Source organism: Microtus oregoni, unplaced genomic scaffold, assembly GCF_018167655.1.
Source record: "Microtus oregoni isolate MIOR12 unplaced genomic scaffold, Mior012 000014F_ref0000157, whole genome shotgun sequence".
Lineage (NCBI taxonomy): Eukaryota > Metazoa > Chordata > Mammalia > Rodentia > Cricetidae > Microtus > Microtus oregoni.
Window position 1 is genome coordinate 15152412 of NW_024543073.1, and position 20485 is coordinate 15172896.

The 20485-nt window shown below is 43.0% G+C and overlaps 1 protein-coding gene across 1 annotated transcript in view; it reads left to right on the forward strand.

Annotated features, from left to right (window-relative positions):
• The window catches only part of LOC121455730 (baculoviral IAP repeat-containing protein 1a-like), a 51814-nt gene extending 32355 nt beyond the window's left edge, over window positions 1-19459 (forward strand). The window contains exons 12-16 of the mRNA XM_041663374.1: window positions 5683-5850; window positions 7207-7359; window positions 7652-7738; window positions 9378-9542; window positions 17536-19459. Of these exons, the coding sequence (XP_041519308.1) occupies window positions 5683-5850; window positions 7207-7359; window positions 7652-7738; window positions 9378-9542; window positions 17536-17900 (938 nt within the window). The 3' untranslated portion in view covers window positions 17901-19459. The remainder of the gene's footprint in view (window positions 1-5682; window positions 5851-7206; window positions 7360-7651; window positions 7739-9377; window positions 9543-17535) is intronic.
• Window positions 19460-20485: the final 1026 nt, after the last annotated feature.

Genomic DNA, 20485 nt, shown 5'->3' on the forward strand with positions numbered 1-20485 from the left:
GAGCCGTCTTTTCAGCTCCTGGACTTGACTTATCTCTCCTTCAGTTCATTTCCAAGTTTTTATACCACTGTAAATATTTGATTTGTAAATTTTGTAGTCGTTAGTCACAAAGCTTTGATCATCAGCAGCCTGCTATATGCTCTAGTATGCTTTGCTCTCTATCATCCTCTTTTTTCCTTTCTTTTAAGCATAAGTTCTCTATTGGATGTTTGGGAATTTCACAATATGCACCTCAACTTGCTTACCTCCCAGTCCTACCATTTGCCTGCCTCCAAAACAAACCTGTAGTTAGAATTTTGGGGGGGCCACCAACCAGCTCCCAAATAATGACACAGAGACTTATTAATTATGAATGCTCAGACTTAGCTTAGACTTGTCCCACTAGGTCTTGTAACTTGATTTAACCTGTTTCTATTCATCTACAATTTACCTGGGGCTTTAACCTTTCTTTCATTCTGTATGTTTTACTTTTCTGTTTCCTCTGTGTCTGACTGGCTGACCCCTTGTGTCTCCCAGGTTTTTCCCTTTGTTTCTTCCTCAAACTGAAATTCCTCCTCCTACTTACTCTTCCTGCCTGGAAATTCTGCCTAAATCACCTCCCTCTCTATTGGCCATTGAGCTTTTTACTAGACCAATCAGGTGCCTTAGGCAGGCAAGGTAAATTAGCAGTACAACTTTACATAGTTAAACCAATGCAACACATCTTTACATAGTTAAACAAATACTTTGCAACACAAACCAAACCAAAATAAATGAACCACAGAGAAAAACAAAAACAAAACAAAACAAAAACCAAAGAAAAAACCAAAACTACACCAAAAAACCCTCTTTACTCCTCCATCTTTCCCACCTCTCCAGTACTTCTTCATTTGTCCTGGTGGCATTGGGAGCCACGATGTCACCATTATATCCTTTTGTCCAATCAGCTTTACTTGCAAATGTTCATTGCTACGAGTCTGATCCAAGGCCTCTGGTTTCTGGTATACCATCACCACTGGTTCCTCACTAACAACTCCTCTCAGATATCCCGCAGCTGCCTTGAGTCATGGAGAGCCTGTGGTTATCACTACATAGGACCATTCCCTTCACAAGCTCCAGCAGGGGTAGATGTTAGGGTGGGCCAACCCTAGGTGAGTCTGGGTAGTAGTTGAGCCGGTCAGTCCAGGTGACCAGCTGGGAGTGACCACCTCAGGTGAGGAAAGGAGCCAGCTCCCCATGCCCATGCCATCAGGGTCAGCTCTCCCCTGCCTTACTTGAGTGCTGTGGCCATCTCTGCAGAGGCCAGCTCTCCCATGAGGGTTAAGCCAGCTTTCTTGCTGCAGCATCTGGTGAGGACAGCACCCGCTATCCCGGGGCCAGCAAAGGGCAAGGTCAGCTCAGCATGGCCCTGTGATTCCATCATGCATGATCCCAATGGCTCTATGAGGCTACATGGGCCACAGACATCAACACAGACCCAGACATGGTTCTCGGCAGGAGCTTGGGCCCGCACCACATCTGGGCTCTGGGTAGAAGCACAGGGCACTCAGTTCAGGATGGCTCTGGCGGTGGAATGGCTCCTGGACACCAACAAGGCCATAGGTTGCAGCCCTAACCCCAGGTTTTCATGTAACTTTGGTGGCAAAACACCCTGACTGTGGTGGGACCAGGGACCCAGACATGAATTTTGGCAGCAGCCTGGTCTTATTTATTTATTTTTAAAAATATTTCTTTATTTATTATGTATACAACATTTCTTCCATGTATGCTTGCATGCCAGAAGAGGGCACCAGATCTCATTACAGATGGCTGTGAGCCACCACATGGTTGCTGGGAATTGAACTCAGGACCTCTGGAAGAGCAGTTAGTGCTCTTAACCTCTGAGCCCCGGGCCACTCATTTTAGCATGGCCCCAGGGCATGTGTCGCCCTTGGACACAAGTTTGGCCCTAGATCTTGGGCATCCATGTGGCCTTTGATGGTAACAGGAACCTTGTACATCAACACTGACCTTAGCTGAAGTAGGGCCATGAACCTAGACATAGCCTCCAGCTGCAACCCTGGCCCAGATATTACCATGGCATCAGGTAGCAGCTCAGCCCACTCAGATCTGCCTGTCCCCAGCTGCAGCATGTCCCTCGGCCACTGACATGGACTCAGGTGGCTGACTGACCTCGGGCATTCACACGGTCCTTGGTGGCAATGTAGGCCACAGACTTCAACACAGACCCTTACTGTAGAAGGACCACTGACCCAGACATGGTCCTTAGCAGCAGCTCATGTCTGCATGTCACCATGACACTAGGTGCCAGCACAGACCACCCAGACTCACATGTTCCTGGTGGCAACTCATTCCTCAGACACAAACACCCGCCCAGACCCTGGAAATCTACATGGCCCTTGGTTGCAACAGGAGCCACAGACGTTGGCTCAGATATTAATTGGTATTAGATAACCAATTGACGTGTTCTTCTCTAGAGAAAACTATTTCTCCCATTACTGACATCCCTTAGTTTTCTGTAGTTCTTTGTGTAGGGTTGAAGCCTTATGAGTTTTCATTTAATTTGAGTACTATTTTCCATACTTTTACTCTATATCAATTCCTATCTTTAAAGCTGACTTACTGATAGGCAACAGGTAGATGAATTATTATGATAATGGATACTACTACTTTGATTTTTTGAGACAGGGTTACTCTGTGTAGCCCTGGCTCTCATGAACTCACTCTGTAGACAGGCTGGCCTTGAACTCACAAAGATCAGTCTGCCTCTGACTCCTGAGAGCTGGAATGAAAAGTGTTCACCACCACCGCCCTACAGGATTTTATTTCTTGACCCATTCAGTCAGCCTGCATCATTCGATTGGGGAATTGGGCCATTAAAAATTGAAGTGTGTGTTGAAGTTATTATCGAAGTGTTGTGTTGACCTCAGTCACTGTGTTGTTGTGTTCTGGTGTTGTTTGTGTTCTCAGTTGTACTTTGTAGTTTAGTAATTGTATCTTCAAGTTTCTTTCCATGTTCTTAGCTGTGCTCATCCCCGTCTTCTACCTGAAATTATTGCCTCCTTGTTCTTTTTAGGTCTAGTTTGTTGGTTATAATTTTTAGGGTGCTTATATCATGGAAAATGTTTTCCTACTCAACTACAGCAGATAGTTTTGTGCTGCAAGGAGCTGCTTGTTCGGTCCAGCCACCCAGAACCGAAATAATCACACAGAAACTATATGTTTTAAATCACTGGTTAGCCCATTAGCTCTAGCTTCTTATTGGCTAACTCTTACATTTTAATTTAACCCATTTCTATTAATCTGTATATTGCCATGTGGCAGTATCTTACCAGGTAATGTTCCCAGTGTCTGTCTCAGGTGGAGGATCCATGGTGTCTCTCTCTGACTCCACTCTTCCTTCTCCCAGCATTCAGTCCATTCCTCCCTGCCTACCTAAGTTCTGCCCTATCAGCAGACCAAGGCAGGGTTTTTTTTTTTTATTCAGTAATGCTACTCACAGCACACAGAGGAAAATCCCACATCAGTTTTGCTCACTAGTCTAGGTTGGATGTGGTTTTTTAAGACTTGGGAATCATTGCTCCAGGATCTTCTGCCATCTAAAACTTCCAATGAGAAATCAACTGTTATTCTTATGGGTCTACCTTTATATGTGACTTGTGTTTTTTCTCTTGATGCTTTCAATATAATCTCTTATTTTCTGTATATTTAACATTTTTTTTCATTTTTGTTTTATTTTTCGAGACAGGGTTTCTCTATGTAACAGTTCTGGTTGTCCTGGAACTCACTTTGTAGACCAGGCTGGTCTCAAACTCACAAAGATCTGCCTGACTCTGCCTCCCAGGTGCTGGGATTAAAGGTGTGCACCACCACCTCCTGGCTATGTATACTTAATGTTTTTTTAAATATTTATTTATTTATTTATTATGTATACAATAGTCTTTCTGTGTGTATGCCTACAGGCCAGAAGAGGGCACCAGACCTCATTACAGATGGTTGTGAGCCACCATGTGGTTGCTGGGAATTGAACTCAGGACCTTTGGAAGAGCAGGCAATGCTCTTAACCGCTGAGCCATCTCTCCAGTCCTATACTTAATGTTTTAATTATGTTATGCCATGAAGAGTTTCTTTTCTGGTTCTCTATATTTGGTGTTCTCTGTGATTCTTGCATCTTCTCTTAGCTGGGGAAGTTTCCTTCTGTGATCTTGTTGGAGAGCTGATCTATACCATTCACCTGGAATTCTTCTCTCTCCTCTGATCCTAAAATTAAAAAGGTTGGTCTTTTCTTGGTGTCCCACATTTCCTATATGTTTCTTTTCTGTTTTTATTTTCTCCACATATTCTTAGCTTCTTTCATCTAGATCTTTACTTCATCTTCAAACCATCAAATTATAAGTTCTGCTTGATTCATTTTACTTGTAAGTCTTTCCATTGAGTTTTCTAGTTCAGTTATTGTGTTTTTCAATTTCATATACATTTTAACTTGAGTTCTCATCAGTGTTCCTCTTTATTGAATTTTCTTTTTCTTTTTTTTTTTTTTGGTTTTTCGAGACAGGGTTTCTCCGTGGTTTTGGAGCCTGTGAATTTTATTTTTCAAATCCTGGATTATCCTCATTATTCTCTTAGCCTTATGTTTCTGTTTTCTTAGGTATCACTCAGGTGTTTATGCTCTTTCTTATTAAGATGACTGAGCTATGTCATTTTTAAGAGGTGACATCATAAAAAATATCATCTTTAAAACTTCTCAAATTCTCCATAAACTTCTTGGTGAAGTTTATAGTTGTTCTTCTAACTTCTGCGTCCTGGGGTTCATCCAGGACAATCTTATTGACAGACATTTCTACAGGATGGTAGATTTGGCAGTCGGAGACTACTGTCTTGATCTTTCAGTGTCCATATCTTTGCGATGAACTGTCTTTTGTTAGTTTTGTGTCTGATATAAATAGAGCAGGTAGGGAAAACGACAGGATGTGTGGATTGAATTGAGCCTGATGTTGGTTGGATATGGCTCATGTGGATCCAGGACTGGGTTGGTACGAAAGATGCTCTGTCTGGTCCAAGACTGGAGTTGGGAGTGTATGCAAGAGTTGGGGTAGGTGTGACGATGCGAGCATCAGGCAAACTCACCTAGCTAGAACCTCGAGGAGGATGTGTAGGGCCTGGCCTGATAGAGAGGTTGGATGTGGTGTGTGAGTGGCTTGAAGGTTGGGGGCAGGGAAGAAGGCAGAGTGGGTCACAGCATAAGCCTACATGTTGGTAGTGCCATAGGCAGGAGTGGCTAGACTAGGGCCACGATTTGGATGTGGAACCCAGGCTAGATCTAGGGTGTTGTGGGTGAGTGGAAGGGAGATGTCAGATTTATCTGGTACTTGACCTTGGAAAAAGATATGCAGCATAAAAAGGTTTGGTAGAGAGGTTCTGAGTTACATTTATATATATATTGGAGTCCAGCTGTATTCTTTTGCATGTGCAAAACCAGTTGGTCCCACACGGTTGGTTGGAGAGCTCTGTTATTTATTTTGTGAGTCCAGAGAGCAGCACAGGCATTCCCCTATATATGACCAGCAGATTCAGGATCTTCATGGATGTGCTTCTTAATGTTAAAATCTCTGAGAGGTCTTATGAAATGATCTAAAAATCAAAGCACAGTTGGAACTCCCACTTGGGACTCTTGAGTGATGGGAACTGCGTGCTGCTTTCCAGATCAACTCTTCAGTAACTTGGACAAGTTCCCAAACCTGAAAGAACTCTCTGTGAGACTAACTGGCAAACCAGATGTGCTTTCAGTCATCCCTGGAGATTTCCCAAGTCTCCACCACATGGAGAAGTTATGCATCGAAACTTCCACAGAGTCTGACATCTCCAAACTGGGTAAGGATGGTGCCTGGATCTCCCAAGGTCGTGTTTCAGCTGGAAAAGCTACTTAGCTAATAATTGTTAGAATCATTAAATCATCAGTAGCTAAAACATCTGTGGGCCATACAGCATGAACCATGTCCTGGGGAAGGTGTAGGAACAGCGCTCTTCCTCTTGAAGAGGGCAGACAATCATTTGTAACCTCAAGATCTTGACATGTCTGTGACTCTTCTGAGCTCTTCACAAATGCTAACTCACCCTTCATCCCCCCCAATGATTGTTGCTGGTTTTTAGCTGGGAAATTGAGGTCAGAGACAGCTCAGGTTTGTTCAGCTGAGAAAATGCTTCCTCAAAGGAAAAGATTTGAGTCCACGGCCTGAGCTTTAAACTCCCAACACACTTCCTCTCCATGGCAGTTTGTGGGGTTCTTTTCTTTTGCTGTTGTTTTAGTGGAATTGCAGATCTGCCTGCTGAGGGAGAAGGAAATCTGACATGGGGCCACCTAAACCTTTTCTCCATTTCCCTCCACCCCAGGCTTCTGTTGGTGGACAGCTGTACAGCCATCTTTCTAGAACATGGCATTTAGCAAGTGACTCAGGCACCATCAGATCCTTAATTTGGAAAACCCTGAACACTGAGTGCTAAAGAAATGTAAAAATGGGACCAGAGTGAGGCATGGTAGTTCATGCCTGTAGCCCCAGAATTTGGGAGGCTGAGGCAGGAGGATTATCACAACATCAAAGCCAGTTTATTTCTATAAATAAAGTTATTTCCAGTCTACCAGAGATACAATTTGAGACCTTATCTGAAAATAAACAAAAGAAACAAACAAAAATATTTTGTAGGTTGGGAAGATCGATCAGCAGAAAAGGTACTTGCTGCCAAGTCTGATGACCTCAACCCCAAGGATCCATATTGTGGAAGGAAGCAGCCAATTCTCCCACTTTCCCCTGAACTTTGCATATGTGCTGTGGCACATGGGTGACACCCCAAATACCGTATACACGTAGACAAATAAATAAGTTTACATATTTTTTAAGTTGTGCTTCAGAGTTGTCCTCTCTTTTTCATTCTTCTGTGAAGAATTCCTGCTCTGTCAGGGCAGTGTGCAAACACAGAGACATCAGGGTGCTGATGCTGCAGGTGAAATATGGAGAAGAGAAAACTGATCCAGAGAGGGCCAGGAACTTGCCCAGGTCATCTGCTCTCTAGTCAGCTACAGAAGCTGAGCACACGCCCACCGTGTCCTGAGCACTAGATCACTGCGTCACTGCCTGTTTAATTGGTGTGGCTGGGATATGGATTGAGAGGCCAGATTGGATATGAATTTGTAACCTTCTCTAATTTCTGAAACTCCTTCATCTTTTCCAGTTAAATTGATTCAGAACTCTCCAAATCTTCATGTTTTCCGTCTGAAAGATACTTTCTTTTTGGATTTTGAGTCTCTCATGACTGCGCTTGCCTCCTGCAAGAAACTCAGAGAGATTGAGTTTTCTGGACAACGCTTTGAAACCATGCCATTTGGTAAGAACGATACAGTGTTGACTTCAGGTACTCCTGTGTACAAAGTCATTAAATACTCTAGAGTTCAGATGCAACTGATGTCACAGAAACCATGATAGCACTGACTTCAGTGAGGCTTTCCCAGCAGTGAAGTGATCTGTGTCTACAATGTAAACATTCCCTGTGCCTAGTCATAGTAATTCAACCGGAATATCATATTACCTTCATCACTTTGAGATACTCTTATTTCCACAGTATTCCTCCATGTCGCAGAACATATCTGAACTAACTAAATTTATTTTCCCTTTCCTAGTCACTATTTTGCCAAAGTTTGTTTCACTGAAGATATTAAATCTTACATGTCAACAATTTCCAGATAAGGAAACATCAGAAAAGTTTGGTAAGTTTATAAAAGTGTTTCTTAATGTGTTCTTTATCCTCCTCTCCTCATCCTTCTTCAGTGAACCCACAACAAAGTGAGCTGTGTCCCCTGACATCCATGGCAGCTGGGTCCAGGACCTCTGCTGATGTAAGCACTAGAAGATCCTCCACTCTGTGGTATAAAATGGTGCAGTGTTTGCTCATGACTCCACATATCCTCCATATACATTAATCCATCTCTCGACTGCTTATAGTAGCTAATGCAATGTAAATGCTATATAAACAGGTGTTACTCTGTGTTGTTCTGGGAATAATGATGAGGGGGAAATGTCTGTACACATTGGCACAGACACAATTTTTCAAAATTGAATCAGTGGTTGGTGGAATCTGCTGATACAGAGGGTTCGCTGTATCAGCCATGCTGGTCCTTAGGAGGACACCATGGTGATGCTCAGTATCACCCCCAGATACCGTCACTGTGGGTCCCACACATGTCATGTCAAGTCTAACAACCAAAGTTAGATCCCTGGGGCTCACATGGTGGAAGGAGAGAAGCAGCCCCTGTAAATTGTTCTTTGACCCCACAATGCTCTGTGACATGTGGGTGCCAATCCACCAAACACAAGCCTTACATAAGTAAATGAATATAAACAGAAAAGGGATGGGGGAGGATGAATATCCCAGGGAAAGGCCACACCCCAGGGTGCACCAGACCCAGTCAGGAGGAGGCAAGTGTACAGATTTCTGTGCCAGTCTGAGAGCCGTCCCCATCTCATGAAGGTATGTCCTCCTTTTTAAAATTCATTGCCTTGTGTGGGCTGGAGAGATGGCTCAGTGGTTAAGAGCACTTAAGAGCACTGACTGAAATTCCAGAGGATCTGGGGGTTCAATTCCCAGCACCCATATAACATTTCGCAACTGTCTGTATCTCCAGGTCCAGGGGACCCAACACCTCACAGAGACATATATACAGGAAAACACCAATGCACATGAGATAAAAATAAAAGAAATAAATTTATTAACCAACCAGGCAGTCGTGGTGAATGCCTTTAATCCCAGTATTTGAGAGGCAATGGTAGGTGAATCTTTGTGAGTTTCAGGCCAGCCTGGTCTACAAAGAGAGTTCCAGGCTAGCCAGGGCTACACAGAGTTGGGGAAAGCCAAAGATTAATCTGGAATATTACTTCATGCCAGAAAGTCTTCTAATTAGTTTCTGTGAGGCCACAGAAGTAGAGACTCAGTGACCACGTGATCTACAGAGAATACGCTAAGGGGAATTGGATGAGGGGTGGAAGCTGTCAGAATAGTGGACCATGCTTTAGTGAGGAGGGTGGATGTCCTCAGAGTGATGGCAGGAGGCAGATGGCAGGGGAACAGGCTGAAGGCGCTGTGCAGCTAGGAGAGTGACCTGCAGTGGAGGCTGCAGTTAAGAAGAGAGAGCAGAAAAGGGGAGACAGCCTGGACTTGTGCTGAGAGACAGGTTAGGGAGGATGGAGGAGCCAGCTGCAGAGAGGCAGGAACAGCTGTGTGCTGACCCCTTCTCTTTTCCGTGGAGAGGAAGTGACCAGGAGGGTGGGGCTCCTAGACTGCAGATGTCCAGGTCATAGCTGCTCACGATGGGACAGCTGCTGAGGATGGCTTTGTGGTGTCTCCCTCAGCCCAGGCTCTGGGTTCTCTCAGGAACCTGGAGGAACTGCTCCTTCCCACTGGGGACGGGATCCAGCAAGTGGCCAGACTGATTGTCCAGCAGTGTCTGCAGCTTCAGTGTCTCCGAGTTCTTGCCTTTCACCACACCTTGGATGACGACAGTGTGATGGAAATCGGTGAGTTTCCCCCCGGGAAAGGGTTTCCCCTGTGTGGAAGCAGTGGCATCATTGGAGCTGTCTGCTGCAAATATCTAGGATGGGAAAGTCTTCTAAACTCTTCCTCATGTCCACAACCAGTGTTTCCTCTCGTGTCCTCCAGGCTCAGGTTCACCCTGATTGGACTGGCAAGGTTGACAACCTCTCTTTTTTGAGGGGGTATAGAAGCCTGTGGTTTACTTTCCTAGTGCTCGGAATTGAACTCAGTGACACACACACACACACACACACACACACACGACCAATAAATCTGTGTTCTGACACCTGGTGTTTCAGACACCTGGCAGATCCTCTGTTGGTCAACTAAATATTGATAATATGTAAACAAAGTGCAACACGCTGGAGCGTAGAACTGGATCAATTTTCCTGTTCACATTGCTGAAAATGTTATACAAGTGACTGTAGATCAGCCAGATGCTGACCCAGACCTGCACCCGTGCCCAGATGCTCAGTCCATGTTCATTCTCCACTGTGCCCTCCACTTCCTCTACAGATGACCCCTGCATTGCTCTTCTTCACCAGAGATTCATTTGCCATGAGACTTTTCATGTTAAGAGGATCCTATGCCATAGGCGCCCTCTGTGTTGTCTGAAAATGTGTCTGTGCTTTACATTCATAGTAACACATGTGACCAGAGTACGTTTATTTCACTGTGTGTCATTACTCCATTATCTGACCATGTCTGCACTCTATGTGTCCATTCAATGGACACTTGAGTAGTTCCTAGCGATGGTTTCTGTGGACTGTTTCTAAGAACATTCTCATACAATGTATGTATTTAGTCATTTCTAGGGGTGGAATTTCTGAGTTACCTCACATAGATTATTTATTTATTTATTTATTTTTTAAATTTATTTATTTATTAAGGATTTCTGCCTCGTCCCCACAACCGCTTCCCATTTCCCTCCCCCTCCCCCGATCAAGTCCCCCCCCCCCCCATCTGCTCGAAGAGCAATCAGGGTTCCCTGACCTGTGGGAAGCCCAAGGACTGCCCACCTCTATCCAGGTCTCGTCCAAAGACAAACACATAGGCATCCTCAGGAATATTAACCTTCATCAGGCGATGAAAGGAGACAGAGACAGAGACCCACACGGGAGCACCGGACAGAAATCTCAAGGTCCAAATCAGGAGCAGAAGGAGACGGAGCACGAGCAAGGAACTCAGGACATAGATTATTTAAAACCAAACTTTTGGTTAGATGTATCACATGCTTGTGATTCAACACTTGGGAGGCTCAAGAATTTCCTGGTTCAAGGTTAGGCTGGGTTCCATGAGACGTTGAGCACAAACAAATAATCAAAGGAGCAAAGATTTCTGTGGTATTGTGTCCATTTTCTCCCTCCACAGAGGTTGCTTCACATTCTGGGTGCAGAAGATCTTGTCCATTCCTTACATTCAATACTGATGATTCTTGTGGGTACAAAAACCCAAAGCTTTAGTTGAGGAGTGTTTTTCAGATTGACCAGCACCTGAAAGAAAAAGACAGAACTAGGAGAAAGAAATTTTGCCCCTTTTTGATGTGGATTTCAGAAAGCTAGGAAGACCCCACCAAACCTAATGGAGGCTTGGCTGGTAGACAATGCTCTAGGAATTCTGGGAAGAAAAGCTCGTTGTCTTAAGGTGAACCTATCCTCCTAAGTGTGGTCTCCTAGCCAGGTCCCTTACCTGCCCCACACGATTAACCCTCAAAGGAGGAGCTAAGAGCATTCTCCATCTGAGGTAGCTTCCATTCTTTCTGTCATAGTTGACCCCAGAGGGTGTGTCTAATTCTCAGGCTGTGGGGCTGGAGATTCAGCGCAGCAGTACTCATTTAGATTTTGTGAGGTCCTGAGTTCAATATCAACTACCACAAAAAGTCATTCAATCAACCAATCAGTTAATCAATTAAACTCTGCTACCTTGTCTACCTTCCTTCTAGTTCTAGTTTGTACTTCTGTCTCCAAGCTGGGAGCACAGCACATGCAGGGCTGTGAGATCTTCCTGGTAGACCAGCTCTTTACTTGTGATGGCGACTCCTGCCTTACTCTCATTCCTGTGTATTAGCATGGGTGTCCTGCATCCTTTTCATGTCTTTCTACTTCCTTTTACTTTTCCCCTATCTAGCCCTGACCATTGAAGGTATGTTTCCCGTACAGTTAGGTGGTTAGATTTTGAAAATCCAGTCCAGGCAGAAAGCAGTATTGTATTAGTTCAGTCCCAGCACTGGAGAGGAAGGCAGATCTCTGTGTGCTCCCAGGAATCATGGTAGCACTAATAATAAAACCCAGAGACAGATATTGGGGTTCTAACTGAAGATCAGAAAAGCAAAGATTCCAGCCACTGGCTCTTACTTCTACCTCAGAACAAAATGGGTGGTCCTGTCTCCATGAATCCTAGACAGAGACTGAGCCTGAGACCTGTCTCCTCCCATCTCACATTCCTCTCTAGTGCTGGGATTAAAGGCATGTACCACTGCCGCCAGCCTCTGTGGCTAACTAGTGTGCTGCTGGGACTAAAGGTGTGTGCCACTACTGCCTGGCCTGTATGGCTGACTAGTCTGTCTGCTTTGCCCTCTAATCTTCAGGCAAGTTTTATTCATCAAAACACAAGTAATATACCACTATATTTCCACTTTTGTCTGAAATAGAAAAGAAGGCTATAATTAATATAAGAAAGAGTATATACAAGAATTATAAAAACTTTATATAATAGATAGGCAATAAATATATCAGCAATGTCTAGTCCATTTGCATTTGATAAATTGAGAGAAAATACTCCATATGTATCCTATCTTGATAAGTCTAGAAGTTTGTACCTAATTCACTTTCTATTCAAATTTACACCATCGAATTATCTTTTATGTCTCTTAATCTTTTACACTTTACACCTCTCTGGTGAGATTGTTTTCTGAGTCTGGTAAGCAAGGAAAACTTTAATTATCTAGTCTTCAACTACCTCAGCGACCTGAAAAGGAAATACTATTAACTGAGTAAGCAGGAAGTGCAAGCAAGCGACTTCCAGAAAAATGTGAGAAATGGTAGAAACATATGGCTGTCTAGACAGTCACCCAGAGTTCCTCTGCAATATTGGGGCATCCATCTTTGGCCTACAGGCATAGAATATTCAACAGACTTTTCTGTGAAGCAGGATATTCTGAAGGGCTGTCTAGCCTTGTCTTGATAATATTTGGCTATCATTTTCTTTTATGCCCTGCTTGCATAGTTAGGACAGCATACCCTCAGCTGGTCAAGGTAAGGGCACTTTCTTGCCCAGTGACCTACTTTTGCACTAAGAAAATAAACTCTAGGGGCTGGAGAGCTGGCTCAGTGGTTAAGAGCACTGTCTGTTCTACCAGAAGTTCTGAGTTCAATTTCCAGCAACCACATGGTGACTCACAATCATCTATGGTGATATCTGATGCCTTCTTCTGGCCTTCAGGTGTCCATGCAGATACAACACCATATACATAAATAAAAAAAATAAATACTTAAAAAAAAAGAAAATAAGTAAACTCCATAGCTGGGTGGTGGTTGTGCACGCCTTTAATTCTAGTGCTCAAGAGGCAGAGACAGGCGAATCTCTGTGAGTTCAAGGCCAGCCTGATCTACAAGAGCTGGTTCCAGGACACACTTCCAAAGCTATAGAGAAACCTTGTCTCAACAAACAGAAAACAAACACCTTGTCTCAACAAACAGAAAACAAACAATCAAAAAAAGATAAAGTAAACTCCATGTGGAATTTCTTTGATGCCCATCATCTTCTCTGAAGTACATTGGTGCTGCCGGGAACAGGTGTATCTCATAATCATAAAAAAGAGTCTTTGTTATTAGAACAGTGTAAATGCCATAATCTGTAGATCTTTGAAGTGTTTGAAGATGACCTGTCTATCTAAAACATATTTTTGTTTGACCTTGAAAGCTTACCTAATGTGACTACAAGTTAAATTGTAATAGGCAATTACCTACTAAACTACATCTCCTTATTATCCTAAGCAGTTGGTAGTAATAATTTTCAAGGACTAGAAATTTGTATCACATTGTTAAATGACTTGTATATGTACAATACCACGGACAAGAATAGAAATGTATGTATAGTTCTAACAACTATAATACTATATTACTATACTACAACTATCAATGTATGTATGTATGTTCTAACAAAATTAATCTCAAATTTGTTTCAATATATATGGCACCTACATCACCTGGAACTGCGACTGGGCAAGGGTCTGGGGATTAAAAAACACACAGAGACACGGGTCACTCCTCAAACAAGAATGCTAATTTTATTGTGTCTCAGGGCAGCTTATATAGGGCTCTCCTTGACTAATGGCCACGCCCTAGCTCCCAGGATTTTTCAGCTGCAAGCCCACCAGAAACCACATCCCAGTTATCAGGAACTCATGAGGGTCTCTTGTTCAGAGCAGCTGCAAGCATAGGAAAACAAGTTGTTTACTCCAGCAGGCAAGGGGTTATAGAAAGTTCAGGGTCTTAGGGCCCATAGTCCCTGACAAATACACAAAATGTATATATATAGTCTACAAAAGTACAAGCCAATGTAAAACATTTAAAACTAGTAGTTGCTTTTAAGAGTAGATTCAATAATGTACCTTTTTATTTTATATCCACATCTTCCCTTTTTTCTTTTTAGAGTAGATTCAGTAGCCTACTTGTTTATTCTATCATATCTATATCCACCTTTTCTCTTTAAAGCAAGAACTTTGAATCTAATTTCCTTTTTTCAACTTTTTTTCCTGACCTTTACCAATAACAACTTGTAGCCAGTTTCCCTAAACAATGAAAAATATCCATAACCTAATAAAAGACCAAAAACTACCCACACCACCTCTTGGGAATCTGGGCATGGTGTTTTTAAATTTACTTCCTGCTGTCTGGGGGCAAGGGCATCTTTAGGGGATCCTGAAAAGAAAAATTTGGGATAATTGTCAAGTCCTGGAAGAGATAGTTGTAACATTTGTTGTCCAGTCCCTGCATAATGGGAAAGTGCAGGGTGTCTCAAGTCCTGGCTAGAGTAGTGTGTGAGGCTGGATCATCTCAGCTAGCCACGTTGAAATTGTTCTGAGCACAGTTTGTAGTCCAAAGCTGATCTTTAGGTGGTGTTTTTCAACTTAGCAGTGTTATCATAGTCCTGGAGGAATCATCGTTGTGGGGCCCCATCCTCATTTGGAGACTTCAAAGGTCACTGTTAGGTGTGGTCATGGTTCACTGCAGAAAACTGATAGAGACTCATCTGAAGTCAAGCAGAGGAAGCTAAATGAAGCCTTTTTCTAGAGTTAGTTAGTCCTCTACATAACTGTTAACATCATGACAAAAACTTTAAGTACCTATATACTAATCTTATAAATATTGAGATAATATTTATGCCTAAAAAAGCTGTTAAAAATTCAAAATCAAACCAAAATATTATGAGATTAGTGGTAATAAAATAGTTCTTAATTTTTTTCTGTCCCATATTAACAACCTGATCTACACAGCAAGTTCCAGGATATCCAAGGCAGCATAGTGAGACCCTGTCTGAAATGAAAACAAAATAATTTAGCCTGGCGTGCAAGTGATTATGTCTGGAATCCCAGTTCTGGGGAGGCTGAGGAAAAAGACCAAGAGTTCAAAGTCACCCTGGCTGCAAGACACCCTGTGTACAAAATAACCACTGGGGGAGGGTGTGTGTGTGTGTGTGTGTGTGTGTGTGTGTGTGTGTGTTGGACTTAAGACCTTTTCATAAAAGCTGCATTTTTCTCTCCTTAAGATTTGTACAACATTAAGCCGGGCAGTGGAGGAACACACCTTTAATCCCAGCACTCGGGAGGCAGAGGCAGGCAGATCTCTGTGAGTTTGAGGCCAGCCTGGTCTACAAGAGCTAGTTCCAGGACAGGTTCTAAAGTTACAGAGAAACCCTGTCTTGAAAAAACAAACAAACAAATAAACAAACAAACAGATTTGCACAACATTGGATTTTATAGCTTCTTTCATCACTGTTTAATATAAATTGCTATTTTTTAAAGATTTATTTTATTTATTATGTATACAGTGTTCTGTTTGTCTGTATGCTTGCTGGCCAGATGAGGACATCAGATATCATTACAGATGGCTGTGAGCCACCATGTGGTTGCTGGGAATTGAACTCAGAACCTCTGGAAGAACAATCAGTGCTCTTAACTCTGAGCCATCTCTCCAGCCCCTAAATTGCTATTTTTTAAAATCTTTTTTCCAGTATGTTATGTCAAAACCTTTGTAGCAATTGAATCTCACATAGATTTGGGAATCAATAATTCCTTTCCCTCCCAGAACCCAGCACTGGTTGCCTGGCACACATGGTAGGAAGTCAATAAGTATCTGTTTAACCTAATATGAAACACTTAATTTTTGGAGCTGGACATATGGTTCAGCAGTTAAGAGCTCTGACTGATCTTCTGGAGGACTTGGGTTTGATTCTCAGCACCCATGCAGCTGCTGCTCACAGCCACCTGTAACTCCAGCTCCAGGGATCTGTCGCCCTCTTCTGACCTCTGAGGACAATAGGCATGTCGTGGTGCCCTTAACATGGGCTACAGGCAAAATATCCATAAACATAAAATTAGAAATTATTTTTGAGACAGATTTTTCTCTGTAACTTTGGTTATCCTGGTACTCTCTTTGTAGACTAGGCTAACCTTAAACTCACAGAGATCTGCTTGCTTCTGCCTCCTGAGTGCTGGGATTAACGTATACACTACCATCCCTAGAGATAATTTTTTTTTAAAAAAAATGCTTACCTTAATAAGACTCTTAAAACCATTGTTTATTTGTTTGCTTGTTTGTTTCCCTATTGAGACAGGAGGTAGGGAGGGAAAGGGAGAGAGAGGGAGGGAGGGAGGGAGAGAGAGAGAGAGAGAGAGAGAGAGAGAGAGAGAGAGAGAGAGAGAGAATGTGCTGTGGCAGGTATATAGAGGTCAGATTTCTTGGTTCTACAGATCAAACTCAGGTCATCAGTTTGCCCAGAAGGTGCTTTACCTGCTGATCATCTCACTGTGGCAACGGTGTCCATCTTTTGAGGGACAGCTGACAGGTTACTCCTGGACAGTGTTTAAATTCACAGCTAGGAGACATCACTTACACACCATAGAATCAGATAAGTGTACAGTGCAATATGGAGAATAAAGGAAACCAGGGGACAACAGGCCATGGATGGGGGCGGCCCGAGCTTTCCTCTAGTCCTTCTGGAAGAGTCTTCATTCAGGGAGTGGGGAATAACTCCTGACTACCACAGAAGATCCCTATTCATGACACAATGGAAACACTTTCTCAGGGCCTATGTCTTCAAATCAAGCTCCCACATGATTCTGGGTGAAGTCTTTCCTAACCTTCCTTTATTAGGGGGAAGTGGGTAGCAGCTGGACTAGATCTTCACTCCAGAGGCTCAGATTCATGGCAACTGAGAACTCACCATGTGTCTGGTTCCATTTCCTTCAGAGCTCGTGCTCTCAGTAACCAGGGAGTCCCTTCTGGGCATTGGTGGAAGGCATGGAAGTAGCCAGTGAGAAGACAGCTTTTAGGATTGTCACCTTCCCTGCTCTGCAGAAAGGGAGACACTGTTGGCATAATTTCTCAGTCCCCTATGCTGTAACCTGTTCAATAGCCGTGCCCTGCCCTGACCTATGTCCTCTGTGAGACCAGAAGAGAAGCGCATATTGCCCTGACCTATGTCCTCTGTGAGACCAGAAGAGAAGCCTGCATTGCCCTGACAGCCAAAGCTCTGTGCTCAGCTTCCCGAGCTCTGCTTCCTCCAAACTGCTTGTGGTTTGACCGGGTGGTTCCCTGTCAACCAAGCAGCTCTTTAGTGCTGTCTAAGAACAGTCTCTAAGACATTGTGTTCAGAATGTCCCACTTTCGTCGTCGTGGTGTGGGAATGGTACCAATAACGTGTCACCATTATTGAAGTCCTTAGGATTTTGTTTTCATGAATGTTGTTTTCCAGCCAAGGGAGCGACCAGCGGAGCTTTCCAGAAACTTGAGAACTTAAATCTTTCAATGAATCACAAGATCACAGAGGAAGGGTACAGAAATTTCTTTCAAACCCTGAACAACCTGCCAAACTTGAAAGTTCTGAGCATCTGCAGGAGTCTCCCAGAACGCATCCAAGTTCAGGCCACCACTGTCAAGGCTCTGAGTCAGTGTGTGTCCCGACTGCCCAGCCTCACCAGGCTGGAGATGCTCAGTTGGCTCCTGGATAAAGAGGATCTGAGGGTGATTAATGCTGTGAAGGAAAGGCACCCTCAGTCCAAACGCTTGATTGTCCTCTGGAAATGGATAGTGCCCTTCTCTCCTGTCATCCAGAAGTAGCAGATGGAGCTGAAGGCTACTGGCAGTTCTAAATACCTAATTTCCTAATACATTTTACTCTTGTTGAGTATGGTGGTACACACCTGTACTATCATCTGATGTGGGATTCCCCTCTGTATGCTGTGAATATGTTTTATTACCATTGGTTAATAAAGAAGCTGCTTCCAGCCTATTGCAGTGCAGAATAGAGCAAGGCAGGAACTCTAAGCAGAGATAGAGGAGAAAAGAAGGCAGAGTCAGAGAGACACCATATAGCTGCAGAAGGAAACAGATGCCTAGGAACCTTACTAGGAAAACTACAGTCCCTGTAGTAAAATACAAAATAATGGAAATGGGTTAATTTCAGATATAAGAGCCAGCTAGCAATATGCTTAAGTGATTGGCTAAGCAGTGCTGTAATTAATATAGTTTCTGTGCGATTATTTTGGGTCTGGGTGGCCAGGAATGAACAGCCTCCACCTACTTTCACTTTTTGGGAGACTGAGGTGGGAGAATCAAGAGATTCAGGCCAGCCTTGGTTATACAGGAAGATCCTGTCTCAAATCCAAAGGCATAACTATCATATTAAATGTTATTCATTAGATGTGTAGGCTGATATTTTTTTAAAGCTTCATACTCATCACTGAACATATGATGCACTATGATGCGCAGTCCTTGCATGGTCCTCCTGTCTATTGAAAGTCTGAGGGCCCCACTGAGCTATGACAAGCAGACCTTGGCAATCCTTGTATAGTCCTCCTGTCTAAAGACTAGAGCTAGTCAAGTTCATTCCTAGAATTGTACATTGTCAAGGTCAACAAGAAAGGATGGGGAAAGGAACATGATCTGTGTAAAAGTCACTATGTGGATGGAGTATTTGATGGAGGTAAGGAATGTCCAGTTTAAGGATGAGTCAGTCCCACACACGATGAAGCACAAGACGACTCTTTTCAGAGATGCTCTTCACTCTTCTCAGGGCTTCTGTGCACTCACCAGCCTCGGTGTGGCCTTGCTTGCTCACACCATCTCTCATCCATGGCCAACGTGAGGATGACTTTGGACCTAGAGAAAACTGCGTTTGTTCCAGAGACTTTTGAGTGTTTTGCATGTACTGTAGTGGCCTTAAGTTTTTCTTTCTTTTTTCTTTTTGTTGTTTTGAGACAGGGTTTCACTATGTAACTTTCAATGACATGGAACTGAATACATAGACCAGGTCTACCTGGAACTCACAGAACTCTGCCTGTCTTTGCTTCCTGAATATTGGGATTTTTAAAACAATAGTTATAAATACATTAAGGATTTCATGGGTCTGTTAACTTGACTATGATAGTGATTTATCATTTTATGTTTATAAGAATCTCATGTCTATACTTGCATTGGTTCAACTTAAATACCATGTGCTTTTAATTTATCTGTTATAGCTCAATAAACCTGGACAAATATTATTTACAAACAGCTTTATATATTTTTAAAGCTTTGGTTATATCTGGGTAGTGATTTGGGAAGTATTCTTACTTTTAATTCTACCCATTTCTGTGCTATTATTATTTTACAATTCAATGTGTTATTTTCATGCTTAAAATAAAAATTTGGGACTTGAGAGATGGCTGGGTGGTTAAGAAGACTTGTTGTTTTCACAGAGGACTTGTATTTGTCTCCCAGCTCTCCAGACAGCCTAACTCTATAGAAACAGCCCTAGATAGCCTATCTATATAGGAACATGTATATTGTCTTGTTTATTATCTGATTTGACAGTTGATACGTTTGTAGTCAGAAATGTTTAGACATTACATCATAGTCCAGTGAGAAGACAGAAATGGCAGGTAATTCTTTCCAGGTGGCAAGGTGAAGTTATGCTCGACAATAAGCTGTATAAGCAGTGCTTTCACTAATGAGATCGACAAATCAGTAATTAATAATTAATATTCTGTTATTCTACTTCATTGCTAGTAACTCTGATGGCGCTCACTACTGACCTCTAGGAACCACTTGTGTCATCTGCTCTTAGAGCATCACTCCTGGTTCCCTCCTCAGAGAGCTCCTATTCAGCCCTATGCTGTTTTTCTTCAATCTACTAGGAGAATCTGAGTTCTCCTGACTCTGTGTAAGTGCACTTCCTGGGAGACCTCCTCAAGCTGAGTGGCTTTAAGTTCCATGCCTGCACTACCTCCTCTATCTCCAGCTCTAGTCCTGAACTCTACCATATAACCCTATTAGGCATCACAGATTTCACATATGCAAAGCTAACCCTAACCTTCCCCTTCACTGCAGTACTCTCATTGTGCACTTCCATCTTTGAAACTCCCTCTTGACTCCTCGTGTTGCTTAGGGAAACCCTTGAACTTGTCCTTAGCTTTTCTCTTTCTTAGTCCATATCTAAGCTAGTGACAAATCCTGGCAATTACTTGCAAAATAATCTGATCTATCAGGGCAGTGATGTCTCACACCTTTAATTCCAGCCCTTGGGAGGCAGAGACAAGTGTCCATTTGTGTATTAGAGGCCAGCCTGGTCTACATGGTGAGCTCCATACTAGCCAAGACTACATAGTGAGACCCTGTCTCCAAAACAAACGAACACCCAGCAGATTCTGTCTGGTTGACCTGCC